The 20,644-nt window shown below is 32.2% G+C and overlaps 1 protein-coding gene across 1 annotated transcript; it reads left to right on the top strand.

The window, feature by feature from the left end:
* The first annotated feature begins 3,593 nt into the window (after positions 1-3,593).
* LOC121207910 (wound-induced protein 1) lies at positions 3,594-4,514 on the top strand. The gene has a single exon (XM_041078413.1). The coding sequence runs from the start codon at positions 3,931-3,933 to the stop codon at positions 4,267-4,269; it is 339 nt and encodes a 112-aa protein (XP_040934347.1). The 5' UTR covers positions 3,594-3,930; the 3' UTR covers positions 4,270-4,514.
* The last annotated feature ends 16,130 nt before the right edge of the window (positions 4,515-20,644 follow it).

The following is a 20,644-nucleotide window of genomic DNA, read 5'->3' as shown; positions in this document are numbered from 1 at the left end:
CAATTGGGAATTGCTACAATAGGTGGGTATCAAACTAATTTACAATGTTCTTGGTACCACTAATGCGGTATATATCGTTCATGGTTGCCCTAAACAAATAGCAATTGTGTGGGTATGCCTCGCATTTCAGTCAAATTAAGACATAAATCAAGAGTAATGCCTCAACAATGCGACGATGAAACAAGGGAGAAGCAGAAATGACGTCACGACAACACGATAGAATGCGTGGTGACGTATCATACCATTTTCTTGATTTTCCTCTTCCAATCAAATTTTGATTATTTGTCCATGTCAAACTCTGATTAGTGTAGGTTTTTTAAAGATTATTTGACTTACGAATTTAACCTATAAATGGACCATTTTCTACCTTAGAAAGATTAACACATAACACATTTGAGTATTCTCTTTCACAAGCTTTCAAAGAATTTTATTTTCGGGCTTCAAGGTTTAGTTTTTATCTCCAATTTTTGTACTCTTCATTTTTGTCGATTTAGTGAAATTATCTTTACCCATAATTTTTTATCCTCTTTGAAAGAGTTTTTCCACATAAAATTTATATGTTCGATCTTTTTAATTTTTTCGTTATTTTTCTTATTTGTTGCTTACACAAATTTATCCCCCAACATTAAATTGAAAGATAGTTGATTGACCCAACCCCACTAGGGTTAAATCCTTTTGGGAGACTAGGTGCTTTTAATCATGACCCATTTATGGTAATAGCACACCAATTTAAGACTATATTAACATTTTAAAAGATTTAAGTAAAATGTTTTAAAATTTGTAAATTAATTTAAAATTTAAATTATAGTTTAAGGGCATGTAGTGAAATCAACACTTTCTTTTTCATCAAATGGGGATTGATACAACCAATGATCTAAATAAGGACAATTAATTTACATTGTATTAATAAGTGTTGGTGCAATGACAAAGTACATTATATTCTTAAAGGAGATCGTAAGTTCAAATTTTGAATATAATATTATTGAAAGAGACAATTATAAAACTCAAAGTAAAAAAGACACTAACAATAAATAAATAAAAACTAATTTTCATGGTTGTTGGTGCCATTTATGCAAAATATATCCTTTCATGGTTCCCCTAAACGAATAGCAATTAAGTTGAAAGGAACTTGATTGACCCACCCCCACTAGGGCTAAATCCATTTGGGAGACTAGGTGCTTTTAACCATCAGCCATTTCAGGCAATAGCTCATTGATTTGATTTCCATAGGAAGCATATAGCTCATTGAAATTGAAATTTCCAGCTCAAAAAGCTTCCATGATCCTAATATAACAAAGCATCACTCACTTTTTTTTGTCTGTTAACATTTTTAGTTTTTTTTTCAGGAAAAAGTTTATGGGGAAATTGACAAATCATATCTTAATCCACATCAGTTGAGCAATTTGGGTCCTTGTCACATTAATCTCTACCTTCCAAAATATTACCATCTTTCAATTCTAGCTACATTGGCAAGCTATTGGAGCAATTGTCTGCACTTTTGCAAAGTATTCAACCTTACATCCTGATTCAGGGAATGTGATAGTGGTAGGGACAATTGAGGACCACTTTTGGACTAGACAATTTGGGGACTACAATAGGCGTTTGATCTTGATCAAAAGGCCGAGGAGGGACCCTTTTTAGTGCTGTAACGATGATAGATGATAGATGATAGATGAGCATGGCCTGTCTCCAAGCCAACACCAACTATTATTTACCATGGTCAATCAGGCTAACCAGATTTTTTGTATTAAGAGTTGGATTGTATTTTGTCATTTTATTTAAAAAAAATAGTCTTTGTAAACGTTAAATGGAAGAACAAATTAATCATTTTGTTAAAAATTTCATACATTTTTACTATTAAAAGCTGGTCTCGATACGTTAGCATTAGGTACATATGACACGCTATGTGTCATTGTCTGATTATTTCACCAATCATGCCAATTTTTAACAATACAAATGGTTAAATTTTTGACAAAAAGAACCAATTTACTCTTTAATTTAACATATATGAATTAATTTGTCTGTTTTTTAGTAGAAAGAACAAAATACAAATTAACTCTTAGCACAAGAACCTTTATGGTACTTTCACCATATAAAACCTATTTGTTGGTGTCAATTACAACTATTAGATATAACATCAATTGCAACTTGGGAACATTTCTCAACACACGGTTATTGTAACTTGCTTTGGTATGCTTTGAATCAAAATTGTTTGGACTTTTAATTAATGATATATGAGGATTTCTAGCTAGATTGATATGAATATTGTTATCAATGTAAAGAATGCGGGTTCAAGGGAGCTGAAACGCATTGCCTTTCTATTTACAGGTAAGTAAGGAACTATGCTTAGTTCTAGACAAAAAAGAGAAAAAAACAAACACATCCCATCAAATGAAACAAAAACCATGAATGGTTAAATCCTTAAGAAAAAAATTGAGTCGATATGAAATGAAAATGCCTATCGTGTGAGACAAAAAACCAATTAGTGACTAAATTGAAATGAAAACTAAGGTGATGTGAAATGAAAACAACCTATCACGTATACATATAATCCTTGATATGTAACAAAAAATAAAGTTTGTGCCATTAATATAAGGGAGCCAATTTTTTTTGCCATTTTGCTTGCTGTGATATTGCTTGTTAAAAACTAAAAACCTCTTCCACTTTTCAAGTATACATTACTCGATTCGTCAAAATTTTCTATTTCTATGATGTGTTACTTAAAAGAAGAAGGAAAGTTGAATGAGGTTTTATACTTAATTAGATTTCCAATCCGAAAGGATGAAACAAGAAAAAATAAGAAATTTACATTACCATTAAAAAAAATTTAATATCTACACGCTAACAAAAGAACTTAATTGATACAAAGTCGATATTTTTACAACTCAATTAGTAGGTTTTGAAATTTTGGACTAATTTAAAATTTGTGTTATAGTTTGAGGAGATATGATGAAATTAATCTATAACTGGAAGTTAAATTGTCAAATGTCATTAAACTATTAGTAAGCTTACATTTTGATTACTTAAGTTCAACAAGTTACAAAGTGATCATTGAACTATTTGAAAGGTATCATTATTTAAGTTATTAAATTGTTAAAATCGTTGTTGCATAACTTTTATTCGCACCACTTGTACCAATCGAACACTTTCCTTTCCCTTCTCCTCTACAACTCAATCTTTTTCGTGACATAACTTTAAACTAAAATTTAAATAGTTTCTTTTTCGATCTTTGACACTGATTGTCAAATTAGTTGCATCTAAAGTATGTTTATCTACTTGCCGATAGATATTAATTCACCGTACCAATCATTGAATCGTTGCTTAAAACTCGTTAGTCTAACTTTTTAAAAGAATTTAAGAGAAATAATTTTTTTAAATAATTTAATGACTATTTTATAATATTTTTGAAATTAAATAATCAAATTGGGTCCAGCAGAATTTTTTTTGATGACTATTTGCTACCTGTCATCATCCCCACATAGCCGCGTACGATAAAATCTGATTATTCATCAGCTATGGGACCCACTTTGTCGCCAAATCCACTCGTGTCCAGCCACGTAACCCCCATTCTTCTCTCTTGTCCTCATTAGCTTAGATTATGAAACAAGAAACGGGTGTAGCGAATCAAAACCCAAAATCACCTGTTTTTTTCTATATAAACCCCTTTCTCCTTACATCCTCACATAAGACCCCTCGCCGGTTCTCTTTTGATTGCACAAAACCAAATCTTCTTTGCTTTGCTATTTTGGTTCGTTTTGCTAAGAACTGGCTAACGCACAGCAAAAAACCGTGGAGGAAACCAACAAGAACCAAGCGGTGGTTCTTGCCCTCTATGAAGCCTTAAACACACGAGACGTCAACACCGTTCACCAAATCCTTGCTCCCGACCTAGAGTGGTGGTTCCACGGTCCACCCACTCACCAGTTTTTGATGCGCTTACTCACCGGCGCTTCATCCGACGATCCTTTCCGTTTCGAGGTCGACCCTGTCTCAGTCACCACCTTTGGATCCACCGTCATCGTTGAAGGCTGTGATAACAGCCGTTCGATCTCCTGGGTTCACGCTTGGACTGTTCGTGATGGGATAATCACCCAAGTGAGGGAGTATTTCAACACTTCTCTCACCGTTACTCGCCTTAGAGACTCTCCACCGTCAGCTTGCAGTTCTTCGACGGCGGAGATTGCGCCAGTGTATTGCCCTTACGTTTGGGAGAGTAGTCTTTCCAACCGGGTGGGGAAATCGGTTCCAGGTCTTGTTCTTGCAATTTAGTTTCCTCCTCCCACGTGTGGCTAAGATAACAGATGTTAGTTCCATGAGTTGAGTTTGGTCTGGTGTTAAAAATTATTGTGTCTGGACTGTCAATTTGGTAACTTATTAGTATTGTTGTGTTTCAAGTGTTGTCTTCCAATGCAATTGGATTTAGTGAAGTGTGTGGGGTCCGGTATGAGAAGAGTTCCTCCACCTCCTCATTTTCAGTGTTTCCATTGTGTAATAAAAATCTGCTATCTTCTTCACTTTCTTATTATTGCAGATGCTTCTACTTTAAATTCCAGGGTAAAAGTAAAACACTCTACTAATTCATCTTAACTCATCATGCATTTATACATCGTGTTTTAAGTATAATTACTTAGCTAATTTGCTATTTATATACAATAATTAATTTATATATGTCTAATTTTAAAAATAAATAAGATAAAAATATAATTTAAGTCTTAATATAAGAATCGTCGTGATACTTTTAATTTTTAAATTGAATAATTTAATTGTAATACTTTTAAATTAAATAGTTCGATTGAAATGACGGATATGTATCTGTATCATGATAATCAATATTTTTTTTGTATTGATCACATTAATTGATATATAAAATTTTCGTATCATGTAATTCAAATTATGTTCTAATGCAATGTTGTTTCGATTAATATCGATTTACATTTACTTATATCGATTGGCATAATATTTTAATATCTTAAATTAATAACTTTTATCACAATTATTTTTATTACAACTTTATTTGATCAATCTTTGAGCTCCCCATTATATAGGAAATTTTATCCAAAAAATCTATTTATTGGGCTATTTTTAATGGAGCATTTGTTCATATAAGAATCTGTTGCACCATAATCAATGAAGATGAGAATCTCCGACAGGGAAGGGGAACAGTGGATACTTTTGTCTTGGCATCATTTTTAACCATGTGATCATTCTTATTCTTAAAACCCCATTTTTTATTTGAACCATGTGATGATTCCTTCTTGTTTAAGGGACATGTTTTACGATGACGCTTTTCCAATCTCCTATAACTCATCCATACCACTACCCAACTTAATTTGCCAATGACTAAAACAAGTTTGTCGAAAATGTCTTTCGTTTTCTAGAAAAATCTAATAATTTCGATCTTTGGATGAAACTAGAGTGAAGGACGAAATCAAAAAATTTTTTAGGGTTGAAATAAAAGTTGAAATGCAAAATTATTATTGTATAGAAATTAATTCACAATTTTATCTGTTTTTGGAGAATTGAAATGCAACTTTATCATGTATTAGTAGAGGTACTAAAAATAAATTTTCTATTTTAAGGGGCTAGAGCCTCTAACTACCCCGGTGTGTAAGTTATAAGACAAAAGAAAATGTATCAATACATCAAAACTGTTGCGCGGAAGCGTGTGAAAGAGTAAAATTATTGTACTGAAAAATCACACTAAGTTCAATTCCCAGGAAAGAGAGGTGGATCACGAGGATCGCTTACATACCAGATCTTTCCTAGCCAGAATATCCCTCTATCGTAATTTAATAGCACAATAAATTACTACAATGACACTTGCAAAATATGCAGAACAAAAAATAAAGAATACTAGAATTTTAACGAGGTTCAGCAAATTTTGCCTACGTCCTCGGGCACTACCAAATATATTTCACTCCAAAAATACAAGTGAAAGTTTACAAATAGGGAGAGAGAACAATTGCCTTAAGTAGAGAATGGCAAGTGTGGGATGAAGAAAGTAAGAAATGATTAGGCCTATTTATAGTTGAGGTTCAAGGATCAACTTGCAATGTCCCTATACAATTAGGGACCAAAATTGCAATTATCCCATGCCAACTTTTAACCCAACTTGCCAACCAATTTTACTTTCTACTTTCGGTGCCCACCCTTTTTGACTTTTCAAACAGTGGGTGGGTTCCAATAATCTCCACCTTGAAGATTTGATTAGGATAATCTTATCTTCACACAATTCTTTCTGCCTTTGACAACAATACTTGATAGTGCCTTCTTCAACTGTTAAACTTGCAGGATATTAATCAAGTTCAAACAATGTTCGAACTTGGTTGATGTTACCACATTGGTCATCATATCTGCGGGATTATCTGCAGTCTTGATCTTCTGAAGACAAATTTTCCCCTCTTCAATAATTTCCCGCACAAAATGGAATCGTACGTCGATATGTTTTGTACGTGCATGATAGACTTGATTCTTTGCTAAATGAATAGCACTTTGACTATCACAATACACGTTAATATGCTCCTGAACCAACCCCAAGGTTTTAGCCATACCTTGTAACCAAATAGCCTCCTTTACAGCCTCTGTTACTGCCATGTACTCGGCTTCTGTGGTTGACAATGCAACTGTAGACTGTAGTGTAGACTTCCAACTTATTGGTCCTCCAGCAAGTGTAAACACATAACCGGTGGTTGATCTTCGCTTGTCCAAATCACCGGCATAGTCAGAATCAACGTACCCAATAACACCTTTACCAAGTGTATTATCCTGCTTGAACAGTAATCCAACATCCACGGTCTTCTGAATATACCGTAGAATCCATTTCACAGCTTGCCAATGTCCTTTTCCAGGATTATGCATATACCTGCTCACTATACTAACTGCCTGTGAAATGTCGGGTCTTGTACACACCATTGCATACATCAAGCTACCCACTGCATTAGAATACGGAACTTGCAACATGTATTCTCGTTCCGTATTTGTCGAAGGAGATAGTTGCGCAGAAAGCTTGAAATGAGAAGCCAACGGGGTACTTACAGGTTTGGTCTGCTCGTTCATGCCAAACTGCTGTAGTACTTTCTTCAAATACTGCTTCTGAGACAAGCTAACTCTGCCATGAGCTCTATCTCTACATATTTCCATGCCGAGAATCTTTTTAGCTTCTCCTAGATCTTTCATCTCAAACTCGAGATTGAGTTGAGTCTTCAATCTTTCAATCTCAACTTTGCTCTTAGATGCTATTAGCATATCATCAACATATAAGAGCAAGTATATGAAAGTTCCTTCTTGTAGCTTCTGAAAATACACGCAATGATCAAATTTACTTCTTGTGTACCTTTGCCCTTTCATGAACTGATCAAATCGCTTGTACCACTGCCTCGGAGATTGCTTCAATCCATAAAGCGACTTTGTCAGTTTGCAAACCCAATTTTCTTTTCCAGCAACCTTGAATCCATCTGGCTGAGTCATATAGATTTCCTCTTCCAAATCACCGTGTAAAAACGCGGTCTTCACATCAAGCTGAACTAGTTCAAGATCATATTGCGCAACCAAGGCTAGCAAAATCCGAATAGATGAATGCTTCACAACTGGAGAAAACACTTCATTGTAGTCTATTCCTTCTTTCTGAGCGTAACCTTTTGCTACCAATCTAGCCTTGTATCGAATTTCATTTTTACCAGGAAATCCTTCCTTCTTTGCATATACCCATTTGCATCCAATTGCCTTCTTTCCCTTGGGCAGTCTCACCAACTCCCAAGTCCTATTTTTATGAAGAGACTGCATTTCTTCATTCATAGCTTGCTTCCACTTTACACCATCAGAGTTACTTATTGCTTCTGTGTAAGTGGAAGGAACATCATCATCTGCAATTAGAAGTGCATAGGCCACCATATCGTCAAAGCGAGCAGGCTTACGAATCTCTCTTCTTGGCCTCCTATATGCAATTGAATCTTGTTGCTGTAGAAGTTCTTGGGTCGAAACTTCTTCATCATTTGTTCTTTCAATATTAGCTGGATCATCATTAACCTTTTCAAACTCCACCTGCTGCAAAGTACTACTGGTTTTGTCATCCTTTTGTGAATCCTCGTTCTTCATCATGGTTGATTCATCAAAAGTTACATCTCTACTGAAAACAATCTTCCTTGTATCAGGACACCAGAGACGGTATCCTTTTACACCACCAGTTATACCCATGAATAATGCTTTCTTTGCTCTTGGGTCTAACTTAGATTCTTTTACATGATAATATGCAGTGGAACCAAAAACATGTAAAGAATCATAATCAGTAGCAGGTTTACCAGTCCACATCTCCATAGGAGTTTTTCCATTTATTGCAGCTGATGGCAATCGGTTAATTAGATGGCACGCATATGTAACTGCCTCAGCCCAAAATTCCTTGCCCAATCCAGCATTGGACAACATACATCGAACTTTCTCCAGTATAGTCCGATTCATGCGTTCTGCCACCCCATTCTGCTGTGGTGTATCTCGAACAGTGAAGTGTCGCACAATGCCCTCATATTGACATACTTGTAGAAATGGATCATTTTTGTACTCAGTACCATTATCTGATCGAAGTCGTTTGACCTTTCGACCTGTCTGAGTCTCCACCATCTTCTTCCACTTCAGAAATGCATCCAAAACTTCATTTTTTCTTTTCATTAGATACACCCATACTTTTCTTGAATAATCATCAAGAAAAGTGACAAAATAGTGCATACCTCCCAAAGAAGCCACTTTGGTAGGTCCCCACACATCACTGTGAACATAGTCCAGAATTCCTTTCGTATTGTGAATTGCTGAACCAAATTTTACCCTCGTCTGCTTGCCCAGAACACAATGTTCACAGAATTCCAATTTGCAAGAATTTGCACCTTTCAACAAGCCTTGCTTCGCCAAAGTCTGCAAAGCTTTTTCACCAGCATGTCCCAATCGCCTATGCCATAACCTGGTAGCCTCTGAATCTGCATCTTTCGCAGAAGCTGTTGATGTTGATCCAATAACTGTACTTCCATTTAAATAGTACAAGTTATTTCTTCTAGTGCCTTTCATCACCGTCAATACCCCAGCTACTACCTTTAGTAATCCATCTCTCAAAGTGATTGTGAGCCCTTTAGATTCTAGGGCCCCTAATGAGATGAGATTTTTCTTCAAGCTGGGTACATAGCGAACATCTGTCAGAACTTGGATTGAGCCGTCATGGTTCTTCAATTTGATTGTACCTACACCCATTGTCTTACAGGCACTATCATTGCCCATAAAAACAACTCCACCTTCTAGTTCTTCAAGACTAGAAAACCAGTCCTTATTAGGACACATATGGTAAGTACATCCCGAATCCAATATCCACTCATCCGTTTGACATGCCATTGCCATGCCAACCAAGCTAAAGTCTGACTCCTCATCATGCTCCGCTACACATGCATTAGAAATAGACTTGCCCTTTTGTAACTTAGGACAATTCTTTTTCCAATGCCCTTTCTCACGACAAAAGGCACATTCATCTTTGGCGGGTCTCCCTTTGGACTTTCCCCTTCTACCAGGTTTGCTGCTGTGTGAACGACCTCTTACTGTTAAGACTTCTGCAGTTGTATCTCTGTGATCTCTTTTATCTTTCTTTCGAGTCTCAGATCTATACAACGCACTACAGACTGCATCAAATGTGATTGAATCTTTCCCATGAAGCAATGTGGTGGTAAGATGATCATATTCATCAGGAAGGGAATTCAACAACAATAATGCCTTGTCTTCATCTTCAAATTTCTCATCCAAATTTAGCAAGTCTGCTAAAATTTTATTGAATGAGTTCACATGGTCATTCATCGACATACCGGGTGCATACGTGAACCGAAAAAGTTTCTTTTTCATATAAAGCCTATTTTCAAGACTTTTCGTGAGAAACTTTTCTTCCAATGTATCCCACAGCTTCTTCGCTGATGTCTCCCTCATGACGGAGTACTTCTGCTCTTTGGCCAAACATAGGCGGATTGTACCACACGCCTGTCTATTGATCTTGGCCCACTCCTTGTCATCCATCTTGTCAGGTTTTTCTTCAAGGGCTATATCCAGCTCTTGCTGACATAAGACATCCAGGATCTCACACTGCCACATACCAAAATTATTGGTACCGTCAAATTTCTCTACTTCAAATTTTGCATTTGTCACAGTAGTCCTTGCTGATGACGATGCTGCTGCCATTTTTCTCCTCAATCCCAACTACTGTATACGTGAACAGTACCGTATACGTGAATAGTGCCGTATACGTGAATAGTACTATATACGTGAATAGTGCCGTATACGTGAATAGTACCGTAAACGGTCGTATTCCCCAAGTACGAACCTGGCTCTGGTACCAATTGTTGCGCGGAAGCGTGTGAAAGAGTAAAATTATTGTACTGAAAAATCACACTAAGTTCAATTCCCAGGAAAGAGAGGTGGATCACGAGGATCGCTTACATACCAGATCTTTCCTAGCCAGAATATCCATCTATCGTAATTTAATAGCACAATAAATTACTACAATGACACTTGCAAAATATGCAGAACAAAAAAATAAAGAACACTAGAATTTTAACGAGGTTCAGCAAATTTTGCCTACGTCCTCGGGCACTACCAAATATATTTCACTCCAAAAATACAAGTGAAAGTTTACAAATAGGGAGAGAGAACAATTGCCCTAAGTAGAGAATGGCAAGTGTGGGATGAAGAAAGTAAGAAATGGTTAGGCCTATTTATAGTTGAGGTTCAAGGATCAACTTGCAATGTCCCTATACAATTAGGGACCAAAATTGCAATTATCCCATGCCAACTTTTAACCCAACTTGCCAACCAATTTTACTTTCTACTTTCGGTGCCCACCCTTTTTGACTTTTCAAACAATGGGTGGGTTCCAATAAAAACTTATATTTCGAAACACTTTCCGATACTTCAACCAAAAGATGTAATGAAAAAACTAATTAGTAGATTTTAATAGAATATCAATAAAGTTCTAGAGAAGGTTAAAGTGTCTTTCGTTTTCTAGAACGACGCCTCTAACCTTTTTCTTGATCCTACTAAATTTACATTAAATATTCTTGTCGGGACATGACTTATATAAATAAAATAAAATTCTTAAAAATAAAAATACAGATTAAATTTTAAATTTTCAAAAATTATAAGAATTTATGATATATTTTAACCAAACATATTTACTATTTACTACCAAAAAAAAATCTCATAGAATGTTTGATTTTAGATTTGCAAGTTTTAATCATACAACAAAAATAGTGAATATTACATGATAAGAAGCAAATCATATCATACAGGACCAAGAAGAGCTATTTGATTATTTTACACACATATATATATAAATATATAAATTATGAGTAATATTCGATATCAAAAGCATATGCCCAAAAATAAATGGGGAATATTAAATGATCCATATGAATGTATCGCTTTCTACCACATGAATATATCCAATTTTCAACTCAAATTTAGCATGGAGATGTGGTGACCAATTCCTTCTTTCCTTTCCATTTTTTTAGAGTTTATAAACAAGTAGATTAGGATTACAAATATATATTCTAATAATTATAAAATAGAATTAAATAAAATGTACAAGAACAAAATAGGATTGGCAAGGGCTCTGATCTCTTAAAATGGAAAATTTCTATTTTAGACCCTCAAAATTTATATATATGGTAAAATAATAATTTCACTCCAAAAATGTTATATTTTTTCAGTATTTTAAAAACCATAATGATATAAGTTAATACAAGAGTGGAATCGTATATTAACCTTTCAAAAAATATATAACTTAATCTCAATCCCTAAAATTTTTTCTTCGGTATATCCCTAATGACAATCATGCATGATTGAACTTGAATATTGTACTCAAATACTCAAAAATCTCAATATTTACCAATCAATTTATAGAAAGCAAATGTAAGTAAAAAAAAAAAAGTGAAAGTAAGTAATTAGTATTATTACTCTTTTATTCCTCCCCTAAATTACCAGTGTTATTGTTTAATTATTTATTTATTGTATTATCTTGTTTTTGTGGGCCAATTTAAATGAAAAAAAAGGGATAATTAAATTAATTAAACAAGTCAATATCATATATTTAAGGATCTGAACTAACTAAAATTATAAAGCATATGATTCCTAAATATATATGCTGTAGTATCTCCATTTTCAAAAGGTTATGCCCCAAAATATGCCATTTCCTTTTTTCCTCACCAACTAAATTTGTTAATTTAGTTTTGAAGTTTTAAAGTTAAAATATATTAAATACGTCGATTGGGTCTTAATTCAATTTGTATTAATATTATTGTCAATACAAGATGATATGAGTTTAAGTGCACTGAAGTACATAGTTCTCGTATTTATGGGTTGGAATATAAATGTACAATAGAGTATTAAAAATAAATATTTAAAAAAAAAGAGACATGACAATTTTTTAAAGTCATTTTTCAGAATTTAAAAAAAAAAGAACATTATCATTGTACCAAATAGTAACTCCATACATTTAACAAAACTATGAAATTCTGTTAATATTTTTATTTTTGCATAATACTAAATTTAGCCCTTAATATTTACATAATTTTTCATTTTAATATTTTCTTGAACTAAATTTGACCATTAACCTTTTAAAAAAAATTAAATCATTTTTTAACTAAATCAATTAATTATCTTTTTAATTTAAAAAAAATTAAATAAAGGATTGGAGTTTATCTCTGAAATTAGAAAGCCAAATGACATACGAAAGCCATAAATGAGACCAAAAAAACCAAATGGATAGTGAAAGTGAAAAGCATATAATATAATACTTTTCTAGTGGCAACTATATGCTTTTGCAAATTCTAATTTCACACAATACATTAAGTTTACACTTTTGTGCTTAAAAATTATATGTATTGAACAATCTTATTATTGTTCTAATTATATCTGTTTTTTTATATAATTCTTAAAATTACTTATAGCTCCTTTCTAATATAGGATATTTGTCAACCCCTTGACCCGACTTATGAAATCTAAAAACTTCATTAACAGTGTACCAAATGTTTTCCCTATTAAATATTATAATTTATATTTGAAATTTTGAAAATAAAATACAAAATTTTGAATGTCAATGTGGATGTCCAGTCGGAATAAGAAAAGTTAAAAAAAATTATGAAAATAAAATACAAAATTTTGCTTAAAACTCAATTTTCTCCAATTTAAAAACAAGCAACAATTAGGGTTTTTTTTGGCCTAAAACTCATTTTAATTGTCATGTCAGATTTTTGTTTGAGAGGTAACAGATTTTAACGACAGAAGGATCATAATATTTCAAACATAAATAACTAAAATATTTATTTTAATAGTTTAGCTCTGTCAATTATACTATTAACCTAACTTGATAACATAATTCACATCAGATCTGTATCGCGTTACAGGTAGAAAATCTCACACCTAAACACGCATGCGAGAAAAATGTTAATTTATAGTTCTTGTTCACCTACTAATTCCAAATTTATAATTTAGTCCTTATATTTTAATTTAGCTTAATTTAATCCTTTTTATATACTGTTATTAACTAATATAAATAGGTAACGCCATTAACAATTTTAATTAAAATAATACTTCAATTTCAAAAAAAAAATTCTAACTCATATTGCTAACGTAGATTTTATGGGGCCGGAAAGTATGGTTTCTTTTTTCTTTTTAAATCCAAATCAGAATTTAATTAGAATGGTTAATAATGTAAACTATTCGAAATAATCAATAATATTATAAAAGTAAATAAATAAAATTAGTATAGAGACTAAATCTTTAAATTGAATATAGTAGAAGGACCAAAACTACAATTTAACATAAAAATTCTTTATTTGAGTTGGGTAAGCTGGTCGGACAGTGACGAGGACAATATCTGTCAATAGAAAATTGCTTGCGAAGTTACGAGGTAGCTGCAATTTTTGGGTACTTACTGACGATTTTTTTTTTTTGCATACGTCATAATCATAGCCAGCAACTTCACGCTGTCTAAAGGGTTGATGGTATCTAAATGGAAGATACTGATATTAAATCGGTTGAATAAAAAATTAGTTGATATATCGGTTCAGATATATTTAACGGTTTTAGTGAATTGTTCGGAATCGGTGAAAAATTAAAAATTAGAATAAAAAATCGAGGATTGAATTAGTTGCATTGATTTTTAGTTTTTATTAGTTTTTTAATTATTTATTTAAGGGTAAATTATGTTTAAAGTCGATAAATTATTAGTAAATTTTTAATTTGGTCCCTTAACTTTAAAAGATTACAAAATGATTATTGAATTATTTGAAAATTTTCATTTAAGTCTTTGGATTATTAAATTTTAAAATCGCTAATGTATGCCCTTCTTTGTTCATACCGCTTGCATTTAGTTTTTTTTTATAAAAAGCTTTAAACTTCACAAATCTGTAAATTAAAATCCAAACAGTTTTCTTCTCCAATCTCCGACAATGATTGTCTGATCGACTTACATTTATGATATGTTTTTTTACTTGTCAATGGGTACTGATCTACTGTACTATCTATTAAATTCACTTGGAGTTCACTAGTTAAACTTTAAAAAAAAAAAACCTTAACAGCTTAATGACTTAAATAAAAATTTTGAATCATTCATTTATTTAAATGAAAATTTTTAAATATTTTAGTGATAAATTTGTAACTTTTTAAAATAGAGTCGTTCAAATTAAAAGTTTATGTCTAATCGATTTGACTATCAACCTAATTATTGGATTAAAATGTTAATGGAACGTGACCTTGTATGCCAATCAAAAGCCAAACTTTTGCATTGAGCCACTTAATTAAGGGGCAAAAGCCCCTCTTCTTGCCATCTAAGCTACGCCCTTACAAGCAAGCACCGCCCTGTACTAGTAGCCACCATTGGAAAGCCCCCCCAAAAAGGATACATGCTAATAATATACATCTGAAATCATAAAATAGCATAAATGAGCGTATTATTGAGGACAGCTCCTTCATTAGAGGACAGAAAATTTAGGTTGCTTTCGTTTGCAAATTAACCTTGGCTCTTTTCGGGGAAAAAAACGACATTAGAGATGAAGTAAGTTTGGCATAGGTGGCACAATTTGACAATATAGGCTGGTGAACGTTGTATCATCAAAGTTGAATGTTCATTGAAATTGGTGCAAAAATAATAATAAAATTTTGTGAAATCCTCGCTTTGCTCTTTGAAGAAGTAAACGGTTAGTTATGAAACGTGCTTCATTCTTATGAATAGGGATTGAACCATCGAACACATAGTTAAAAATGAACTGAGCAACCACCGCACCGCAACTAATGGTTACAGGCTGGTTTCTACTCGTTGAGTAATTGAACTGTTTGTTGACTTTTATTTTTGGGTTATGTTCAGCAAGCGTCTCTAAACTATGATCCATATTTTATATTAGTTCCTAAATTTCAACTATTAGTATTATGTCAATTAAGTCCTTCCACTAATCTAATGTCAAGTATGCATTAAATGCTAGCTTGAATCTAATGTGGAGCACATTTAAAATACATGGATTAAAATTTTAACACTTATTTGCCTATTGTGTCAACAATTTGGATATGATATGTGTAACGACCCGAATTTTACCGTTACCGAAAAAGTGTATTTTCGGGTCTCTGTTTTTGAAAAATGGATTCGTAAATATTTATTAAAAATATTTACGAAGTCAATTGAGTGGTTAATTAGAGTTTAATTAAGTAAATTTAGTTTAATTAAGAGTAATTAGGAAAAATGACTAAATTGAATAAAGGATGAAAGTTGAATTGTAGAATAAAAGAAAATGAAGAGGACCAAAATGGCAATTATGCCATTTGTCCTAAGTGAGGCGGCATAAACATAAAAATCTGAGATTTTTATGTGTTAAAATATATATTAAATTATTATTATATTATAGTATATTATATTATATATTATATTATATAAATAAGTAAAGAAACATAAGAAACAGAATGAAAGCAAACGAAACAGAGAAGAAACAGGGGAGAAAGAAAGAAAGAAAAAGAAAAAGGAAAATTTGGGTTTCAAGGCTCAAAGTTTAATTTAGTAAGTCAATTAAGTCATTTCTTCTTAAATTTTGATGTTTTAGAAGCTTTGGAACAAGACTTTGATGAAATTAAGTTGATATTTTGAGAGTTTATAGATTTTCAAGTATAGTTCATGTTGAATAAAATAGTGAATTAAGGGTTTAATTGAGTAAATTTCAAGCTAGAATTGATAATAGGATCAAATTGTAAAGTAAGTTATAAGTTTTATGTTGTAGGGACTAAATTGATGAAATTTTGAAATTAGGAAAGTATGCTGGAAATTTAATATTTAAATGAGAGTATGGATGAAATTTGAATAGAAATAAAGTATGAATTAAGATAGAAAAGTAAGTGAATTTAGTTAGAATTAAATTGAAAATCAACATTTTGTACTAAGACTATTTTGGACAGCAGCAGTAGTCTAAGTTTGAAAAATCACCAAAAATTGTAGAAATTGAATTAGAGGATGAATAAAATATGAAATTAAATATTATTGAGTCTAGTTTCTTATAGAAGAAACGATATAAGCAATTGAATTGTAAATTATGAGATATAATGAATTTTGTGAGACAAGGTCAGAATGAATTCGGGTTCCCCTGTTCTGACTTTGGAAAATCACCAAAAATTTAATAAAAATATTTAGAGGATTAAAGTTATATTTTTAGAATCCGTAATGAGTCTATTTTCATTAGAAATCAACGAGAATGTTATCCGAGTTCTGTACTGTGAGATAATTAATTTTTAGTGAAGAAGGGACGAAACTGTCAGACAGCAGAATAGGGGTGAACTTAAAGAATAAACTGTACTTAATGGCTAAACCAAAAATTCTGAAAATTTTATTGTAAGAAGATTTGTGAGTCTAGTTTCAGGAAAAATTAGCGGATCTTAATTTAGAATTCTATAACTCAAGATATGAATTAGTAATGTATTAATGATTATAAATTGTATTAATTTCGTAGTCAATGTGATACCAGAAATCTCGGCTAAGAAAGGACAAGACAAAGTCAACGGGAGTTAGCTTGAAAATTACGGTTTGTATTTCTATAATCCGAACCTAATACTTAATTGTTGAATTTATTTCTTAATATGTATATTAAGTGTTTTGAAGTAAGAATTATTGTGTTTTGCAAATGAAATGGATTGATATAGTATGTGATGAAATTATTGAATTTATATTGATTAAATTGGCGTATATATATAGATATATATATTGAATATTGAATATATATTGATTATTTGAATTGAATTGAAATATAAATTGTTTGAAAATTTTAAATATGAGATTTGTGATATTTGGATATTTGTTATTGAAAAGTGAATTGAATTGTATTGAATTATGAATTTATGTGATTAATTAAAATGTGTATTGATTGAAAAAAATTGAAAGTGAATTGAATACCCTATTAACAGTATCGGGCTGAGTCGGATATAGTTGGCATGCCATAGGATTGGAAGTGTTCAGGGATTCTTCGACCTCGAGTCGATGAGACACTGGGTGTCACTATATTTCTTCGGATAGATTCGATGAGGTACTGGGTACCAACTTTACTTCGGCTAGGCCGATGAGACACTGGGTGTCAAATATTGCTTCAAACTATCCGATGAGGCACTGGGTGCCATATTGGTGTGTTTGGTTGGATCCGTGTATCCGCCAAGGTCCGAGTCTTGTTAATAGGGGTAAATAAGTGAAAAGATAAGTCGAGTGAATTTGATTGATTGAGCTATTGGAATGAAATGAGAAATTGAATTGAGAATTGAAATTGAGATATGAGATTGAAAACATGAACCAAAAGGTTCATGAAATGAGTGAAGTTCAAATGGATGATGATTGATGTTAAAATGAATTAAAATGGTATATTGTTAAGAAATAAAGTGTGAAAACAAGTGAATTGTGAATATATTGTATAGAATTTATACGGTAAGTAAATGAAAAGAATTGAACAAATATGTTATTGTGTTTGTTATATGACTTGTATAGAATTTATATGGTAAGTAATTGAAAATTTATCTATAAAACAAATAAATGAATACTTATAATTGTTATTGTGGTTTTAAGTTTAATTGTTATATTATTAAGTGTTCGGATTATGGAAATACCACTGAGTATACCATACTCAGCGTACGGTTTGTTTCCGTGCGCAGGTTTAGTAAAGATAGAACGTTGAATCAGCATCCCAGTTCGATCCCGAATTCATTAAGGTAAAGTGTGTTAATTATTGGTAATGGCATGTACCTAGGATGTTTTATGAGAGTCATTTAGGTTGTAGATGTACTCATGAAATGAGTAAATTATGGTTGGCAATGGTATGTAGTATGAATTTTGAAATTTACTGTTCATATTGGACCGCGAGGGCCCATTAAAGGGACGACATCTTAAAACTAGGATGTGTGTAAATATTTATTTTAATTAATGACCGAAATTGGACTGTACTGACTGGTAATGTCTCGTAACCCTATTCCGATGACGGTATAGGGTTAGGGGGCGTTACAATATGTTATAAAAAGGACAACACCATTAAAATCTAGTAGCACTATTTTTTAACATGTGTGAATCAAGCTATCCGTGCGATAGGTGCAAACGTATTCAAATTTTAATTTATGTGTTTTAAATATACTATATGTAAGATCATGAATTAACATTTAACTCTTAAGTTGATATTGAGTTGACAAAATGATTTGATTAATTGACACAATACTAACACTTTAAAATTTTAATTAGAATGTTTTAAAATTTTAAGATTAATTTAAAATTCGTATTATAATTTGAGGACGTTGAATGGAATTAACCTTGTCTTTTTCATCAATTGGGAATTGCTACAATAGGTGGGTATCAAACTAATTTACAATGTTCTTGGTACCACTAATGCGGTATATATCGTTCATGGTTGCCCTAAACAAATAGCAATTGTGTGGGTATGCCTCGCATTTCAGTCAAATTAAGACATAAATCAAGAGTAATGCCTCAACAATGCGACGATGAAACAAGGGAGAAGCAGAAATGACGTCACGACAACACGATAGAATGCGTGGTGACGTATCATACCATTTTCTTGATTTTCCTCTTCCAATCAAATTTTGATTATTTGTCCATGTCAAACTCTGATTAGTGTAGGTTTTTTAAAGATTATTTGACTTACGAATTTAACCTATAAATGGACCATTTTCTACCTTAGAAAGATTAACACATAACACATTTGAGTATTCTCTTTCACAAGCTTTCAAAGAATTTTATTTTCGGGCTTCAAGGTTTAGTTTTTATCTCCAATTTTTGTACTCTTCATTTTTGTCGATTTAGTGAAATTATCTTTACCCATAATTTTTTATCCTCTTTGAAAGAGTTTTTCCACATAAAATTTATATGTTCGATCTTTTTAATTTTTTCGTTATTTTTCTTATTTGTTGCTTACACAAATTTATCCCCCAACATTAAATTGAAAGATAGTTGATTGACCCAACCCCACTAGGGTTAAATCCTTTTGGGAGACTAGTTGCTTTTAATCATGACCCATTTATGGTAATAGCACACCAATTTAAGACTATATTAACATTTTAAAAGATTTAAGTAAAATGTTTTAAAATTTGTAAATTAATTTAAAATTTAAATTATAGTTTAAGGGCATGTAGTGAAATCAACACTTTCTTTTTCATCAAATGGGGATTGATACAACCAATGATCTAAATAAGGACAATTAATTTACATTGTATTAATAAGTGTTGGTGCAATGACAAAGTACATTATATTCTTAAAGGAGATCGTAAGTTCAAATTTTGAATATAATATTATTGAAAGAGACAATTATAAAACTCAAAGTAAAAAAGACACTAACAATAAATAAATAAAAACTAATTTTCATGGTTGTTGGTGCCATTTATGCAAAATATATCCTTTCATGGTTCCCCTAAACGAATAGCAATTAAGTTGAAAGGAACTTGATTGACCCACCCCCACTAGGGCTAAATCCATTTGGGAGACTAGGTGCTTTTAACCATCAGCCATTTCAGGCAATAGCTCATTGATTTGATTTCCATAGGAAGCATATAGCTCATTGAAATTGAAATTTCCAGCTCAAAAAGCTTCCATGATCCTAATATAACAAAGCATCACTCACTTTTTTTTGTCTGTTAACATTTTTAGTTTTTTTTTTCAGGAAAAAGTTTATGGGGAAATTGACAAATCATATCTTAATCCACATCAGTTGAGCAATTTGGGTCCTTGTCACATTAATCTCTACCTTCCAAAATATTACCATCTTTCAATTCTAGCTACATTGGCAAGCTATTGGAGCAATTGTCTGCACTTTTGCAAAGTATTCAACCTTACATCCTGATTCAGGGAATGTGATAGTGGTAGGGACAATTGAGGACCACTTTTGGACTAGACAATTTGGGGACTACAATAGGCGTTTGATCTTGATCAAAAGGCCGAGGAGGGACCCTTTTTAGTGCTGTAACGATGATAGATGATAGATGATAGATGAGCATGGCCTGTCTCCAAGCCAACACCAACTATTATTTACCATGGTCAATCAGGCTAACCAGATTTTTTGTATTAAGAGTTGGATTGTATTTTGTCATTTTATTTAAAAAAAATAGTCTTTGTAAA

Source organism: Gossypium hirsutum, chromosome A10 (assembly GCF_007990345.1).
Source record: "Gossypium hirsutum isolate 1008001.06 chromosome A10, Gossypium_hirsutum_v2.1, whole genome shotgun sequence".
Classification (NCBI taxonomy): Eukaryota; Viridiplantae; Streptophyta; class Magnoliopsida; order Malvales; family Malvaceae; genus Gossypium; species Gossypium hirsutum.
The sequence above is the reverse complement of the archived record's forward strand: the minus strand, read 5'-3'. Positions and strand labels throughout refer to the sequence as shown.

Coding starts and splice junctions, on each gene's coding strand:
- LOC121207910 (XM_041078413.1), top strand. CDS start 3,931: ATGCGCTTACTCACCGGCGCTTCATCCGACGATCCTTTCCGTTTCGAG.